The following is an 18,668-nucleotide window of genomic DNA, read 5'->3' as shown; positions in this document are numbered from 1 at the left end:
CATGACTAATAAATATGATGTGCATGTTAGTGTATTGTATGCAAATGTACATCTGACTCATGTGGTCCTGTTCTGTCAGCCTGACAGGCAGCTTTGTTCCTGACCTCATTGTCAGCATGACCCATCAGATGTGGCTCCATCTCCAGTCTGATGAAAGTGTGGGCTCCATAGGTTTCAAGATCAACTACAAAGGTAAAGGAGGAGTTTAAAAGAATCAGCAAGGGACTACAAAAAAATTGAGTAGCGAAAATATGGGAGGAGGTCATGCTTATTTTAGATCTGGAAAAAATTAACTAAGCGACAAAAAATGGCAATAAATGAAAGTATGCTTTTTAACCCTTAGCTTTGTCAAGCTCTGTAGTACAACTGTATGAATTCAAAGAACAACTTTGTGCTCACAACAGAAAACATGCAAGAACCCTTAGCAGACAGAGACCTTGAGAAAGAGAGAGGAACAAAGAAATGAGAAAGCGTTGTGTAATTAATTAGCTTGGCAGTGGTCCATATTCAGACATCCCTGCCAGCTGTGAGATTTGTTCATTTCACTTCTTTCAATTGACTGAAGAAGTGAAAGTATACAAATGTTTTCACATCCACCAACTGTTGAGTTCAAATACAGTGTCAAAGGTCATTCGGCTGTGCATTCTACAGGTTGCTGCAGTAGTATTTGACATCATCATTAAGAGTAAAGCAGAATCAGGCAGTTATCATCATCGTGTTATTGCATGGTTGTGTGTCACACTACAAGAAGCAGACTTTGAATCATTGAACATGTGCTATATGCACTCGATAGAACCAGGAGTCCCTACCAAACCCATATATTTGATTATCTCTCCTGCCTCAAGGTTCAGTAATAAATTAATGTCAGCATGATGAACAACATGCCATGTGAGGTAATGAGAAGGAGAGAGAGAGAGAAAGAGAGAGAGGGAGAAAAAGAAAGAGAAAGAAAAGGAGAGCAAGTCAGTAAAAACCCTTTTCCTGCAAACTCAAAAAAATGAAAATAAACAGATATTCTATGTATGTGCAAAAAAGGAGGGAATTTCTCTCTCTCAGCTAGACAGCTGTTGTTCCTTATTGTAAATATCAAACAGAATCTTCAGAAATCCCAAAGAGCTTTTTTCAAAGGTCAAACTATGGCATGCTAAAATAACATTTTACTTTACAAGCAATATTCTGAACAAATTTTATAGGGTTTATAAGGATGTAATTTTTCTCCTTATGTGTTAGTAAGTACCATTATTATGAAACTTCACATTTTGTCATTACATTTGACCAGTCACTGTCATTTTTCTAAACAGCACCAGTTTTTTTGTTTGCTTGTTTACAGTTTATTGACTGTCTACTGGCTGTAGTTTAGACGGGTGAGATGAGATAAGTCAAACTGCTGAGATCAAATTAGACAGATGTGAGACTGGCACTGTGCAGAAAGAGATATTGATACTTAACCTCTATAAAATATTTTTGCATCCTTTTTCAATAATGCTCTCTAGACAGTGTGTTTATTGTTAGAAAATGCATAGGTTTTAAGTTCTTTATCTTAATGCATAATCAATATAAATCTGGGAGTTTATGACTTGAGTAAAGAGAAGACTGATCAACAGGCAGACATGGAAGAGTAGAGTCACATGGCTTAATTAGGGTCAGACATGTTTGTGTACTTGAAACCACACTGGTATTGATTTTGCCTGAATTTGACTTGGAGATGAAAAAAGCTGATAAAGGCTCAAATGTGTGCCTTTGACTTGAAGATGAAAATGTATTTTACCCGTGTCATAGAAATAGACTGGTTTGATTATTTAAAGAAGCTCAACTTGACTTGTTTGAATACTGATATGAAATGTCAGGTTTACGTTAATCAATTCCATTTACTTCCATTTACTATTACTTGTTGGGAAATGTGTGAGTTGCCAGCAGACTACATGAAGCATGGAATCAGAGCATGTGCAAAAGTAAATGAACTAGTGCGTTGCAAAGGCATTGGTAAAGTCAATTAGTTAAAAGACTCAGGTGAAATACATGTGAGTGCTCAATCAGCTAAGCAGACCAATGAAATGAAACATCCTTGGCAAAATATTTGAGCCACACTGAATAAAATGGATAGGAAATCAACCAAACCACTGTCATGCCGAGGGCTAAAGAGCACAGATCAACAATGCCACAAGGAGAAGAGACATCCGAGGACATCAGGAAGAAGGTGGTGACAGCCCATCAGTCTGGGGAAAGCTATGAGACCATTTCCAAAAGATTTCAGCTCCATCCATCCACTATAAGCCAAATCATTTACAAATGGGGGGGCACTCAGCATCATCGCAACTCTGTCCAGAAGTGGCCATCAAAACACACCAAAAAGCACCAGAAAAAATAATAATTCAGGTAAAAGCCAACCCACTTATCACCTCCAGAGAGTTGTAGACCTCTCTGGCAGCATCTAGGATAAATGAACATGCGTCTACAATCAGGCAAAAAATCAATAGACATTGCATTCATGGGAGAGTTGCTAGAAGGAAGCCTCTGCTCTCAAGAAAGAACAAAGTTGCCCATTTAAACTTTGCCAGAAAGCACTTGGACAAACCAGAGGCTTTCTGGAACTCCCTTCTCTGGACAGATGAGTCCAAAATTGAATGATTTGTCCACAACTATTAGTGCCATGTTTGGAGAAAAGTCAATACTGCATATAAAGAGAGGAACCTCCTCCCACCAGTGAAGCATGGTGGTGGAAATGTGAAGGTCTGGGCCTGTTTTTCTGCCTCCAGACCTGGAGAATCTCATGCCAGTAATCAGGGAGTTGAAGTTGGGATGGAACTGGATTATGCAACAAGACAATGACCCAAATCATACCAGCAAAACTACCAAGGAATGGCTTACATGAAAGAAAATTTACATTCTGGATTGGCCCAGACAAAGTCCAGACCTCAATCCCATAGAAATTCTGTGGCAAGATCTGAAGCGGGCGGTACATGCCAGATGCCCCTCCAATCTCTATCAACTGGCGGAGTTCTTCAAGGGGGAGTGGGCAAAAATCTCAAATAGCAATGGCTACAAAAGGAGGTGTCACAAACTGCTAATTAAAAAAGTTCACATGCTTGTACATCTTTGCAGATTTTCCGTATCTGAGAGAGGTATTACTTTTGCTGAATAAATTATATATATACACTACCGTTCAAAAGTCTGGGGTCACTTAGAAATGTTCTTATTTTTGAAAGAAAAGCAGTTTTTTTTCAATTTAAAAACTAAACTTAAAAACTGCTAACAATAAATGCATCAAAAATACTCTCTATACATTATTAATGTGGTAAATGACTATTCTAGCTGTAAACGTCTGGTTTTTAATGCAATATCTACATAGATATATGGAGACCCATTTCCAACAACCATCACTCCAGTGTTCTAATGGTACATTGTGTTTGCTAACTGTGTAAGGAGACTATTGGATATTTAGAAAACCCTTGAAAACCCTTGTGCAAGTAGGTTAGCGCAGCTGAAAACAGTTTTGCTGATTAGAGAAGCTATAAAACTGACCTTCGTTTAAGCTAGTTGAGAATCTGGAGCATTACAATTGTTGGTTCGATTAAACTCACAAAATGGCCAGAAAAATACAACTTTCAATTGAAACTCGACAGTCTATTCTTGTTCTGAGAAATGAAGGCTATTCCATGCGAGACATTGCCAAGAAACTGAAGATTTCCTACAATGGTGTGTACTACTCCCTTCAGAGGAGAGCACAGACAGGCTCTAACCAGAGTAGAAAGAGAAGTGGAAAGCCCCACTGCACAACTGAGCAAGAAGACAAGTACATTAGAGTCTCAAGTTTTAGAAATGGACGCCTCACAGGTCCTCAACTGGCAGCTTCATTAAATAGTACCCGCAAAACACCAGTGTCAACGTCTACAGTGAAGAGGCGACTCTGGGATGCTGGACTTCAGGGCAGAGTGGCAAAGAAAAAGCCCTATCTGAGACTGGCTAATAAAAGAAAAAGATTAATATGGACATTGGACAGAGGAAGATTGGAAAAAAGTGACAGACGAATCAAAGTTTGAGGTGATTGGATCACACAAACAAACATTTGTGAGACGCAGAACAACTGAAAAGATGCTGGACGAGTGCCTGACACCATCTGTCAAACATGGTGGAGGTAATGTGATGGTCTGGGGTTGCTTTGGTGCTGGTAAAGTGGGAGATTTGTACAAGGTAAAAGGGATTTTGAATAAGGAAGGCTATCACTCCATTTTGCAACACCATGCCATACCCAGTGGACAGCGCTTGATTGGAGCCAATTTTATCCTGCAACAGGACAATGACCCAAAGCACACCTCCAAATTATGCACAAACTATTTAGAGAAGAAGCAGGCAGCTGGTGTTTTATCGGTAATGGAGTGGCCAGCGCAGTCACTAGATCTCAACGCCATTGAGCTGTTGTGGGAGCAGCTTGACCGTATGGTACGAAAAAAGTGCCCATCAACCCAATCAAACTTGTGGGAGCGGCTTCTGGAAGTATGGGGTGAAATTTCTCCAGATTACCTCAGCAAATTAACAGCTAGAATGCCAAAGGTCTGCAATGCTGTATTTGCTGCTAAGGGAGCATTCTTTGACGAAAGCAAAGTTTAAAGTAGAAAATTATTTCAAATAAAAAAAACAACATTATTTCTACCTTGTCAATGTCTGGACTATATTTCTATTCATTTTGCGACTCATTTGATAAATAAAAGTATGAGATTTCAGGGAAAACACAGAAGAAACATTTCTTCTTCAGTTTAGTGCATAAATTGTGCACATATCTCATCGGATATACCATATTTTCTGGACTATAGAGCGCACTTACCTACAAAGTAAAAAAAAAAAAAAGTTAAATGTATAAGCCGCACCAGGATAAACGCCACGTATATCTACTGAACTGAATACATTTAACTGAATGATCAGTTTCTGAACGGTGCCTGTAGCATTTCATGTGTGTCAGATTTGGGTTTCAGCCGGTGTTGTGCCGAATTCCGTCTCCCCTCATTTATCCGCATAAATACGTTTCTATACATAAATAAGAGCTAGACTTTAATTATCAATCACAGCAAACAGCACGGCATTATCTACTGTATGTCCAAAGACACACTGGCTCAAGGGTGTTAATTATTTTAAATAAAATACACACTGACTATACCGAAGTTCACCTCTGACCACATGACGTCGCAGTATTACAGCAGTATTGTGACGGGTAGGGTGAGCGAAAATAAATGGAAGCGATCACGCCAAGTCTCAGGGAAATAGGATGGTTTAATATGTAAAGTGCGCAAACCAAAACCCGTGAACTGATCCGAATTAAGGATAATAATAACCGGCGGTCAACTGGTACAAAGACAAGACATATATAGACAAACAAACGACCCTCAGGTGAGACGGATCGTGGACTCCGCCCACCTGAGAGACAAACACAACACCACACCCACAGGACAAGCTGCTGCTGTAGACGGGGGCGACCAGTAGGGGGCCGCCGTACCGTGACAAGTATTATGTATAAATATCTAGTTAGGACAAAACTAGAGTGCTCAATGAAGTTATAATCACTGTAACCCCCGAATATCATCTGTAGCGTCTTTATGCTTGTGCAAACGAGGTGAGTCAGAATTCGGCACAACAAATGTTGGTTTGAAAAAACCTCCCCGTCGTGCTTGCTGCTTGCATGTGCCAAATGAAAATGAGCATTTTCTTCTTTGATTTACAACTTTGAACTACCACCTGATTAACTTTCTGCTCCGCCACCTGACAGGTGAATAAAAATCTACAGATAAGCCGCATGGTTCAAAGCATGGGGAAAAAAGTAGCGGTTTATAGTCCGGAAAATACGGTAGCTATTTTTTATAGTGTATTGTTCATGAGATTGCTGGTATATAGCCATATAGCTGTCTTATCTAGTCATGTTCAGTCTATAGTGCAACTATACACCTCAGTGTGAATTCCTTCTATCACCATTTACCTTACCATCAGTTCATTATTATACATTACACCATTTTTGCTGTTTATGATTCAATCAATATGTTTTTATATTTGATGGAAATTCATTTCTTATAGTGGGGAAATATTATTTATTGGCTAACACAGAATGGTACTACTGGTCCTATCATAATTCATAATCCATAGTACAATTTCATAGTCATCTTGATTTTGTATTAAACAATATTTCAGTCCTTTAATCAAAGATTAAATTAAACCCATTAAAGCACAGACTCTAATATTCTTCTCTTAATGTGCTCTCCTTTGATTATTTCATACTGCAGAAACTAAAGTCTGGCCGCCTTTAAGAAGCTGATTTAGAAAAGAGAGGTTCAAAAGATGAAGGCATGCTGCCCAGTGCATTTGGCTGTGTGCACATTTTTTTTTACATCTAATTTTTTGGCTATGAAGTACAGATCAAACTTGAGTATGTTTCAGAAACCACGAACGGTTAGACACAAATCAGTGACAGTAATCGAGTTTGGGGTAATGAGAGGTTTTTACGAGACCCCACAATTGCGTGAACCCACAATGGAAGATGGGCGGTGGGACTAAACGAATGCATAGATGAATCACCTGTCTATATTTTAAAGAGTGATTTGAAATTAGCACTTGTTTATTGACTTCTATATCAAGGTTGATTTAATGAGCCCAGCAACAGTTCAATTATAGTTTATAGATGGTATAATTATGTGGTAATTAAGTGCAAGAAAATCAGAGGTCCCTCAGAATAACCTCTATGTGTACTATATATATATATATATCCACCTGGTACAGTAGGATATGTAAGCAGTTTTTTCCCCTAAGCCCACGGCATACAACAAACACTAAATGTCCATCATGTTCAGTAGTGCTATAGCAGAGCATGGATTACCAGCAGACATGCTGACCTTTCACTTAAACTTAGCGTTGTCCAAGATTATTCAGATGCTATAGGTTCCTGCAGGCAATTTGTTCTCCATTTTCCCACCGTTGTAAAGTACAAAGAAGTAAATATGGTCTAATCTTCCTCAGCCCTTCTTCCAGATTGAACTGGGGAGCAGAGCATTGTGGCACTCATAAAGAGCATGTCACGCAGGAAATTAATGCCATACATCAAGCAATGGCCAAAGACTTCCATTACATTTAAAGAAAAATTTCCCCCAATGACTTCCAGCGTTAATTTAGCCTTAAATATAATTTACTGGAGTTATTCCCTTCCCCTCTTCCTCTCTCCTGGCATAAGGATGCGTGTGGAACATGCTGGAATTTAGAGTTCAGCTCGGCGTGACTGTGCAAGGTCTGTAGTATGATGTGTTGGCTTCACCAGCAGCTGATGGCCCCTTGCATGCAGTGCAGTGGGTTATCATGGTGGCGTGACCTTGGGGTCAACCTCATGCAAGAGGGTTGTGACATGTGTCTTGTGTGGCTGACTCCTTATTGTGCTGGGGCCAGACCCATTATTGCTTATCAGTTGATACTCTACTGAAGACCTTAAACTAAAAAACAATCAAATGATTAAACTCATAATTGATGTGGATCATCAACCATGGATGTGACTGTCCTAGTAAACGTTGAAAGCATTTATTGTAAGCAAAAAGCACAGTGGAGAAAGTCTTGCTTGGTAGATATTGTATAAATGCAGATGGTGGGTGCAAAGACTTAAAATTCACAATGAAATCTTCAAAGACAGTACCCTAAAAAGGCTTACAGTACCCTAAAATACAAAGCAAGACCATCGCTATTCTCCAACATCATCAGCAAAAACATTGACATCAGCCATATTCTGTTTGCTACTATTGACAGGTTAACTAATCCCCTTGTACAAAAGACTGCTGAAATGATATCAGATGAGAGATTTAATGACTTTGCCTCCCTTTTCAATGCTAAAATCCATAATATCAGACAGGCCATTAGTATTTCTATGTCCAGCAATGAAGCTGTCTCCTCAGTATCACTAGATGGAGATAATTTGGTGAAAATGTCCCAGTTCAGAGGTATTAATTATGGAATTTTAATTGAAACAGTGAGGTACCTCATATCATTTACCTGCAGTCATGACACTTTGCCAGCACATTTTTTAAAGAATGTTTTTAATTCTTTAGCATCACACACACCACATACAGTATATTATATTTAGCTCATATGCTTTCAAGTTTTTTTTTTCAAGTGCATTAAAAAGTGCAGTTTAGAAAAAGGATCATATAGTTCTAATGATGCTAAATAGTTATAGGTTCATTTAAAATTACCTTTCATTGTAAAAATCATTGAGAGCATGGTCTTCAAACCACTCATTTCATATGTTTAACCAGTTATCTTGATAGCATTCAGTGAGGGTGCTGGCCCAACCAAATGCTTGTTAATCACATGTTAAAATATGGAGTCTGGAAAAACATCTGTTCTACTGCTTCTACATGATCTCCATGCCACTTTTGACATCACAGATAATAAAATACTTTTACAGTATTTTGACAGAATCCCAAAACTGCTCTGACTGGAGGCATCTTCAAATGAAAACTAAAAATCTAATGAATCTACCTTTCAGTTAAAATAATTTTTCAACTCCATAAATTTTATGCTGTTTCTAACTTTTATTAAATCTTGTTTGAACTTTTGTTTTGCTGTTAAGCTATATTTCTTTTTAATATACAGTATAACATTTTAAAATGCATTTATTTTATTCTAATCTAATCATTTAAATATATTTTTCCTAATTCATCTTCATTCTTTCATTGTTTAATTTATATGTAAACACTATTTAATTTTATGTATATTGCAATACATTGCTAAATCTACATTGCTACTTGAGGTGAAAGATCTCAGGAAAGAAAGCTTTATTATAAAATTTTTCTATGTCTGTGTAAAGCACTTTGAATTGTCACCATGTATGAAAAGTGCTATACAAATAAATTTGCCTTGCCTAATGCCTTCTCTTGTCAAGCATAGCTAGGAAGAGCTGCCAATTCAGTTGGCCGTATTCATTGTTAACTGTAGAGGAAGAACTTATGGGTAGTTTTTGAACTAAATCCACTTTTGCATGAACTGCTTTTACACATCATGAATCTAGCACTCTGAGTATGCGCCTGTAAAGTGGAGTTTTTTGTATTTGGTTGTGCCTGGGTTTCTTCAGGAGTCAAGTGTGCTTAAGTGGATGGTTTTTTCTTTCTCCACAGAAATTGATAAGGAGAGTTGTGGAGATCCAGGTACGCCTCTCTACGGGGTGAGGGAAGGAGATGGTTTCTCTAACGGAGACGTACTGCGCTTCGAGTGTCAGTTCGGCTTTGAGCTGATTGGAGAGAAGACGATATCCTGCCAGAACAACAACCAGTGGTCTGCCAATGTCCCAATCTGCATCTGTGAGTAAATACTGCAGTAGACAAGATGAAATTTACCATCCGGTTAGAGTTTTGAAATTTGTTTGGAAATGTTATTCTGGTACATTTCTACCTCAAGTACAATCATACAGCAATCAGTTCACTGGATGAATGGACTTGAGGTGGAATAGTGTCTTGAGAGAGAGATTTTTATATAGTAAAATTGCCCAAAACTGAATGTAAGGTTTTCTTATATCGAACTATGTTTGGAATAATAAAATGCAATAAAATATGGCTCTTAGGCTAATATACTAAAGCTAACCTTTTCAAACCAAATTTTTTCAAACCAAAAATTCTTTAAATACAATACTTATCTATAGTACATTTCATTTCTGGTACTCTCCATAGCCTCTCTTGTCTAATTGGAGTTATGAGCAGATCAGGTCTATTTATAGACTGCCGACCATCCAAGGCATATGCGTCATTAATATTTGAGCTAAAATATGGGTCCTAATTGCTTGCAATATGTGAGCTTCTGCACGGTCTGTTAATGTAATGGTTTAGAATTATCTAAGTTTCTTTTTTGCATGGTGTTCATCTCTGGAGACCTTTATTTTGATTATTTGACTTTTATTGAACAAGATTCTACAGCCATATATCTGTATTGGCCATGGTGTACCAACAAGCAGTTGATTGAATCACCCATGAAAAAATTGTAAAACTTCTTTCCAGTAGTAAAAGTAACTTGTAACACAGTTAAACTTAGTGGATATTATTTATTATTTTATTTTAGTTTATTTAAAACCTCTGTTTGTTTGAATAACCTCAGTGTATAAAATTGAACTATTCTATTCTACAATATTCCTCCAGTTCCTTGTCTGTCAAACTTCACTGCTCCAATGGGCACGGTCCTTTCTCCGGATTACCCAGAAGGCTATGGGAACAACCTGAACTGCGTTTGGCTGATTCTGTCAGAGCCCGGCAGCCGCATTCACTTGGCCTTTAATGACTTTGACCTGGAGGCGCCCTACGACATCCTGACGGTGAAGGACGGTGAGCTGCTGGACTCTGCCGTGCTGGGCCGCTTCACGGGGGCCGAGGTTCCCTCCCACCTCACCAGCAACGCCAACATCCTGCGCCTGGAGTTCCAGGCTGACCACTCCATGTCCGGCAGGGGCTTCAACATCACCTACAGCAGTACGTGCCCCGTTCACAGCCTGCAACACCAGTCCTTTGGGGTTCATAGGGGTTCGTAGGGTGCAGTTTAACAGCATGTAGCTTTTTTTTTATACATGTAGAGTCGCCTTAACTGCGTACAGAGTTTTTATGTCTGTATGTAGATTCTCTTTTTGGAGTGAATAATTGCTACTGATTTTGATGTGAAATGCAAAGTTTTGACTAATGCAGTCCAACATTCAAATTGACCATCCAGCTCTATGCATTAAGAGTAGCCATACACCCTGACCCTAGACCTGGGTTAAGTGCATAACTGTATACAGACAAGGAGTGGCAATCTCTAGACACCTTATGGTTGTTTTATTTTGATTTAAGGTGCATATAATTTAGGCCAATGTGAGTGACTTAGCTTCAAGACAGGTTTATGAGGTGCTTTACATGAATAAAGATTCACTCTTAGCCCATATAAAGTGCGATTATTGGCTTTTGTGCACCAGTTCAGAATCTCAGCAGAGAAACAAGATACATCCTGGAATCTAATTATATCTTTCACCTCACATCAATTTTTGCACAGAGAAAACGTTGCTCCCCTTATTTCATGCATGCTCGACTTCAGTTTGTACAGTGGTGCTCTTTCTTAAAGGAGAAATGAATGGCCAATGGTGGTCCATCAAAGCCACTAAAAGAATGAGCATGTGCTATTTCCTTTGAGCATATTTGGGTTCTCTCATTAGGAGGGCCTGCCTCAACAGGCGTTTTTCATGGCCTGACACTTGGGTCCCTGTTGTTTTTGAAGTGCTGTCAGGGCAGTGATGGAGTGTTGTGAAATCTGTATATGTTCTGACAAACGTCGTGTCCTTCTTACAGGCCTTTCCTGTCACTAAACATTCATCAGGCAGTCAGACAGGACGCCTGAGTGCTCAGAGGGCGGGAGCTGTCCAAGCCCCCTGCCCCGGAGGCCAGTGTACACTTCATGAAGTTACGAAAACTAAAAGAAAAAGGGGGGGAAACAGCTACAAGGTCAATAGCTCTAAGTACAAGAATGACCAGCACCCTTAGCGTACAAGGAACTGTGAGGATCCAGGGCTTTGTGCTGAAAGAGGCACAGAGAAGAACCACTCAGCGTGGAGAGTTATTCTCATCTCTTCTCATCCCTTTCTACCTTCTCAATTCCTGCTGGCTCCATTTGCCAAAGAGACATTATGTTGTCAGAATACTCCTTTGATTGCTGCTAAAATTCCTCTGGTGACAAGATTTTCAAGCATTGTCAACATTTGCCAAGATTGTAAAATTGTAGGTTCAGTTTTGGTTGGGGCTGAGTGTACAGACAACACAGTTGGAGTTAGACTGTATAGTGTGTACACTTACACACAAGCGCACAATAGTGAAACCCTACTATATGAGCACGCTCTTGACATGTCTGGCATTAGGAAATCTGAATAGTCATTTGAAGAGTAGTGCTTCCCCTGCAATTACACTTAGGGCAGGGGTAGCTCAGCAGTTATGGTACTAAAGTAATAATCATAAGGTTGCTAGTTCATGCCCCACTTTTGCCACGTTGTTCTTGTTAGGCCCCTGAGCAAGGCCCGTAACCCTCAATTGCTCAAATTATACTGGCTCATAATTGTAAATCACCTTGGATAAAAGCATTGGCTAAATGCTTTAAACTTAAACACTAGCTTTTTGCCACTTGAGAAAATTCCATTTTCCACCATGAACAGTGTCTTAGGATATGATTACCCATTATTGTTTCTCGTTTCCCCTCACAACCCCTCCCCTCTCCTAAACAGCATTTGGCCATAATGAATGTCCAGATCCTGGGGTTCCTCTGAACGCTCGACGATTTGGTGACAACTTCCAGCTAGGCAACTCCATCTCTGTCATCTGTGAAGACGGCTTCATCAAGACACAGGGAGCAGAGACAGTCACCTGTGAGCTGGACAATGGCAGGGTGATGTGGAGCGGCCCTATCCCTAAGTGTGAAGGTAATCACCCTGGCTCCAAGCAGATAGGCAATTGCATCCAGGAGCACAAATACTACTATATGCTTTTGGTCCCATGCAAAGAATGTGAGCTCGTGTCGGCCACTGAGAGCAAAGCAGTGCGGGTGCAGTCTGGAGTCCAGGGGCTATCACCTGACATTAAACTTCCTGTCAGTCTCTCGTTCTAGCCTCAGCGGGAGCCTGATTATGTTACAACACCTTTCATATGGTTAGGATACCAGCGATTGATAGCCTGAAGGAGCCTCATATCTGCAGCTATGACGCTTTCTGAGAAGTGGTTGTTACATTGTAAAGGTGAAAATTGCTACGATAACACTGCTCATTGTTTTATTCTTTATTTACTGACTGTAAGGCCACACGAGTCTTTCTCAGGGCTCCTGTCATGGAAAAGCGATAGAACCAACAAACAGTGTTCCTCAGTGAAGAGTGTAATAACATCCATAGGGGAGAGGCAGGCGAATAGGAATAACCTTTGAATCCTTCATTACTGAGCATATTATGAGCTCATAAATATATAGAGAGAGATTTTTAACGCTTTAACAGATTCATAATCATCGGGTTGCGTAGAGCTGCAATTTCTTAGTTTCTAAAATAATTCAAGAGTATTCCACAGTTTTTCCTAAATATTTTCTCAGATTTTGCTCTCGAGTGGCACAGCTAAATAAGGATTTGTCTTTTGTTGTGAGATCGCTAGTCCTGAAATAGCTCAGCAGTCCATGGCTGTGAGTCCATGACCACATAATGGGTCTTGCTCACTACCCGCTTGTCTTCCACTCCTGTTCTACGTGATTCTTTTCTCATACACAACTGGATCTTTTGCACTCTCTTCCAAATGTGTTCAGGTATCTGTAACATTGCATAAGCATGTCAAAGAAACACCTGTTAGCTCTCATCTTTCCCAGACTGGTAGTTAACACAAAGTGGGGGTGAGTTAGCTAACAGCTGGCAACACGTAATAGCTGAATTAGGAATAAAATGTGATTACAAAAAGTTCTCAGATCCGTTTTCTGTTACACCACCATGTAACCCTTTTTGCGCAGCTCCTTGTGGTGGTCATTTCTCAGCGCCCAGCGGGGTCATCCTGTCTCCTGGCTGGCCGGGTTACTACAAAGACTCACTGAGCTGTGAGTGGGTTATAGAGGCTGAACCAGGGCGCTCCATCAAGATCACTTTTGAGAAGTATGTGTTTCCACTCATGCAAGAATTTGAAAATTACATCCTGCTCAAATCTCAACATCTAAACAAATTATTCCCACAATTGTGCTTGGCAGATTTCAGACAGAGCTGAACTGTGATTTCCTGGAGATCCACGATGGGCCCAACCTTCTCTCTCCTCTGATTGGCTCGTTTAATGGCACACAGGTGCCTCAGTTCCTGTTCAGCAGCAGTAATCAGCTCTATATGCTCTTCACCACTGACCACAGCCGTTCCAACAGCGGCTTCAAGATCCTGTATGAGAGTAAGAATGTTGCCCTTTGCCTCTGACATTCTCCTGTGCGTCAGATCTTGCCATGTCTGTATGCTTACATGAGTAAACCTGAATGAACAAATATTGCTCAACAAATTTCACTTATTTCATACACTCCATGCACCAAATTATCACAAGCACATAATGTCACTGTCTTTGTGAACGTATGGTTACAGTCATGGTGAATACAGTTACTGTCATTGTGAACACACAGTTACTGTCAATGTGAACACACATTTACTGTCATTGTGAACATACGATCACTGCCATTGTGAACATATAGTTACTGCCATTGTGAACACATAGTTACTGTCATTGTGAACACACTGTTACTGTCATTGTGAACATACAATCACTGTCACTGTGAATATACAGCCACTGTCACTGAAGCTTGATTTCGGGGCTCTCTGGCTTTTTCCCAGAAAGCACCTTTTGGTGTCAGGTAGAACTCAGGTGCAGTTCTCCTTGACAGAAAATGGCGCTCTAAATCCTAATCCAAAAATGAAAACTCATAAGTCGTACCATCAAAGCGGATTAGTGCCTTATTCAAAAGTGCAGTGACAGAGTGCAGTGGAAGGATGCCAATCACCCGCCAGGGATTTGAACCTCTGAGGCAGGCACAGTCACTGATGTGTGGCAGTTTACTGAACTGGCACTACAGTTACATGCCACATCTTCCACAACACTTATTTTTATCATGTTTACTCTACTGGTCTGTTGCCCCGGTTTGCAGACACTCTTGTTTAAGGCTTTTGTTGTTGCTGTTGTTGAAGTCAGCATATCCTGGTGTCTGTCTGAACTCATGCCTGTCATGGGTCTCAGGTGTGACGGTGGACGCTTACTCCTGTCTTGACCCTGGGATCCCCGTCAGTGGGGTGCGTTACGGTCAGGACTTCTCCATCGGCTCCACCGTCTCCTTCGGCTGTGACCCGGGCTATCGGCTCAGCCACGAGGAGCCCCTGGTCTGTGAGAAGAATCACTGGTGGAGCCATCCTCTGCCCACATGTGACGGTAGGTACCCCCCCCCCCCCCCCCCGGGACGAGGACTAGCCTCGGTGCTGTCCACATGTGACGGTAGGTACCCCCCCAGGGCGAGGACTAGCCTCGGTGCTAGAATGTGCAACACGTAATTATGGAAGCCGCAACAAAGGAGCCTCAACATTATCTAACACAGGGCTATTTTTTCCTCCAGGAAATGGAAAAGTTTTATGACAAAAAGAAGGTTAGTAGTTTCTCTCGAGAGGTCAGAATTAGGTCAGCGATAAAGCAGCTCTGGAAAACAGGGTCGGCCATAATGAGGCTTCGTGCTGCGTCTGCCCCAGCACCCCGCGCACATAGGGCAGCTCAGCTAAATTGTAGCCTGATGAAACAGGTTACTCATGTCTACGTTCCTTAGGTGTCTCATCCATTGGCACTCTGATTACGTTGACATGTTCCTTTTTCCGAGGGGATGAAGTTAAGACAACGCGATTCAATGGGAGGCCCTTAGGGCAGCAGTGAGGAGGACCCTGAAAAGCTATTTACCAAGATGGCTGCTGTGTCTAATAGGAGCTGATCTGCTCACCAGATTAGTCATTCAGGAGCATTCTTTGCTTGCTTACCCCCTGCTAAGAAACCCGCTCTGTGAAACAGAGGAAAACCTGGAAGAAAAAATCTAGAAGAGATGGTGACCATTATCAGAGTAAAATGCCATAAAGAATGGAAATATAGAGCCTGGGGACATGGGGTTTGATCAGAATGCATCTAATGAAAGGCCATCAATGTCTTACCGAAGGCCAGATATAAAGCAGGAGGAGAAGAATAAGGGGAAGAAAAAGATGAAATTGTGAATCACAGTGAAATTGGAAACTGGGAAAGAGGACAGAATGTGTGCGCGCGCTTGTGTGTGTGTGTGCTTGTGCGCGTGTTGGGGGTGAGAATGGGAGCATTACAGAGAGATGGGTGTGTGTGTGTGTGTGTGTGTATGTGTATATATATATACATACTGTATATATATATAAAGATATCCTTCCACTGTTATACATACTCTTTACTATCTTAATTCATCATTTTACTTTCTTGCCTTGTGTTTGCATTATCCAAAGAGGATAGTTTGTCAGACAGGTCATTTGTAATACGCACAGTGCACCTCTGGTTGAAGTTGTTCTTCGTCTGCCTCGCAGCTCTTTGTGGGGGTGATGTGCGAGGGCCTGGCGGTACGATTCTGTCCCCAGGTTACCCTGAAGTCTACCCCAGTTCCCTCAACTGCACCTGGACAGTGGAGGTCAGCCATGGCAAAGGTAAAACCGTCACATCAGTCTGCCAAACCACTACAGACTTCCACATAGTTTGTGCTTCTCACAGGAACACAAAAAGCAACAATACAAATCGCAAAACAGTCAAACTGTATGTATTTCACACTGTAAATCCATGTTTTTGTGAAAATAACCACACATAAGATCTTAAGACTAGCATTTAGTGAACGTGTCCTTTAGAAACTCTTAAATGAATGTAAGATGGGTGGCATCTTCTGACTCATGTAAACACATTGTATTGTAAACATGTCTGACTGCAAAGTGGACCTCAATACCAGTCATTTACAAATAGTACTAGCACACTGCGGTACTACTGATTCCTCCAACCACAATTGCTAACACACCCATGATCCTTCAACAAATGCATTGCATAAAAACTTGATAAAATGCCCTCGATGAAACCTTGTCCAGCCCATACTGGTTTTAACATATTGCGGGGAGTGTTTGCCCTCGAGGTGGTCCAGATGAACTTATTGGGACAGCAGCATAAACATTCTTTTCTGATTAGTCTAATGCTGGAGACTAATACGTGTGTGAACTGTCAGATGAGTAGAGAATGAGCTACTGGAGTCTATCAGGCACTGCAGCTAAAGCCTTCATGTGGACCAACTGTGCTGAATGCAGATTTAGGCTCTGCACTAGGCAATATTATTACAGAAGCTTTGAGATCCAAATAATGAAAGTTTTTTTTCTGAATTTTAATTTCCCTGGGCTGATAAAGCATTCAATGTGGAGGATCATTATATTTCACAGAAGAATTATGCTGAATTGAAATGCATTTCCTTCTGGTGATATAGTGTTACCCCCCCCCCCCCCCCCCCCCCCCCCCCCCCCAAAAAAAAGGAGATCTCAGGAAATCTCAGGGTTTGAGATGATTCAGTTCTCACGCTGAAGTACAGATCCTTGTTGTTTTTACCTTGCTACATAAAAATGCTTCATTTTTACCTCACGCCTTTGACATTATAGTTAATCAGTGGAGTGATTCGCCAGTTTTGACGACTAGGTTGCTTGGTTGCCGAGTTATTGGTTACTTCACATGATTTCTGGTTTGCCTGACAGGAGTTCAGTTCACCTTCAACACCTTCCACCTGGAGGATCACCATGACTACCTGCTGATCACTGAGAACGGGAGTTTTATTCAGCCTCTCGCCCGCCTCACGGGCTCTGAGCTGCCCTCGCCGATCAATGCCGGCCTGTATGGAAACTTCAAGGCCCAGCTGCGCTTCATCTCTGATTTCTCAATCTCCTACGATGGCTTCAACATCACATTCTCAGGTCAGGCCTGTTCACAGGTGTCCTCTTGACAGTGAGCTTAGCTCCTTTGCAGAGTTGTATAGTAACGAAGTAGAACTACTTCGCTACTGTACTTAAGTACTAAAATGCTGTATCTGTACTTTACTGGAGTATTATTTTTTTCTCCTACTTCCACTTTTACTTCACTACATATTTTCCATCAGTTTAATACTTTTACTCCGATATATTTTTTACGTGCTGTATAGTTACTCGTTACAATTATATACATGTTAGCTGGCGCTGTCACCGGGTCAAGCGATCAGGCTGTCTTATGAAAACTGCGCATGCTCCGGTCACGTCTCGTTAACTCTGCTGCTGCCTTCACTGAACACTTGAGCTTCGTAATCTAGGTTCACTTGACACGCTGTTACTGCGGCAAGGGTCCGCGCGGCAAAAATGACGCAATCGCGGTGGCTCCGCCCATGCGCGTTAACCACGCGCGCAGTCGCGTCGCGAGGTCGTGCACCTCTCGATTTTTGTGCGTGTGAAGTTACAAGGTGGAATTCATGCACTTGTACGGCACTTTGAAGGTCCATTTTCAGTATTTTCCAGCACCTTCAGCTTCATTTACATATTTATACAAATACACATATATTCGAAATTATTCCAAATAATTCGCTTTTTATCTCATTAAAAGAGATGGTACCGTGTTTGGTAACAGCAGAAGAGCGCAGTAAGCACTAGTTAGGTTAGATATCTTAGCTAACTAACCTAATTATGTTCATGGCGTGCTGCAGAATTCACTTAACATTAGCTGGCAATAAAGGCGACGTGCTGACTAATCATGTGCCCATTTTATAGTGTAGTGTTTTTATAGGGTAAGGGCATTTATTGGGGGTAAACACAGGGCAGTAAGCTCACCCTTAGAATCCGACGGACGGATTTTACGTCCAAAATACACCTCGTTTTCTCAGCTAAATTATGGCGAATTTGTACTTTTGCGTCAAACCTACAACGTAGCGGGACATAGGTTATCTGTTTTTTGTGTACGAAGTGTTAACCCCAGTTTTTTAAGTACATACAGAACACTTGTATTTGTGATCTTTGACATCTTTGATTTGTAAGTGATATATAAAATATTATAATATATAATGATATATAAATATAATATATATATAATGATATATAAACAATTGATAATCAAACTTTGATGGCTTTC

The 18,668-nt window shown here is 40.8% G+C and overlaps 1 protein-coding gene across 3 annotated transcripts in view; it reads left to right on the top strand.

Annotated features, from left to right (window-relative positions):
- csmd3b (CUB and Sushi multiple domains 3b) overlaps positions 1 to 18,668 on the top strand; it is a 336,693-nt gene that overhangs the window by 198,083 nt on the left and 119,942 nt on the right. For all 3 annotated transcript variants that reach the window (XM_077009034.1, XM_077009033.1, XM_077009032.1), the window contains exons 12-20: positions 80 to 192; positions 9,135 to 9,317; positions 10,146 to 10,472; positions 12,242 to 12,436; positions 13,495 to 13,633; positions 13,726 to 13,913; positions 14,745 to 14,933; positions 16,085 to 16,201; positions 17,276 to 17,491. In XM_077009034.1, coding sequence (XP_076865149.1) covers positions 80 to 192; positions 9,135 to 9,317; positions 10,146 to 10,472; positions 12,242 to 12,436; positions 13,495 to 13,633; positions 13,726 to 13,913; positions 14,745 to 14,933; positions 16,085 to 16,201; positions 17,276 to 17,491 — 1,667 coding nt within the window. The remainder of the gene's footprint in view (positions 1 to 79; positions 193 to 9,134; positions 9,318 to 10,145; positions 10,473 to 12,241; positions 12,437 to 13,494; positions 13,634 to 13,725; positions 13,914 to 14,744; positions 14,934 to 16,084; positions 16,202 to 17,275; positions 17,492 to 18,668) is intronic.

Source organism: Brachyhypopomus gauderio, chromosome 6 (assembly GCF_052324685.1).
Source record: "Brachyhypopomus gauderio isolate BG-103 chromosome 6, BGAUD_0.2, whole genome shotgun sequence".
Lineage (NCBI taxonomy): Eukaryota > Metazoa > Chordata > Actinopteri > Gymnotiformes > Hypopomidae > Brachyhypopomus > Brachyhypopomus gauderio.
This window is presented reverse-complemented; position numbering and strand designations above follow the sequence as displayed.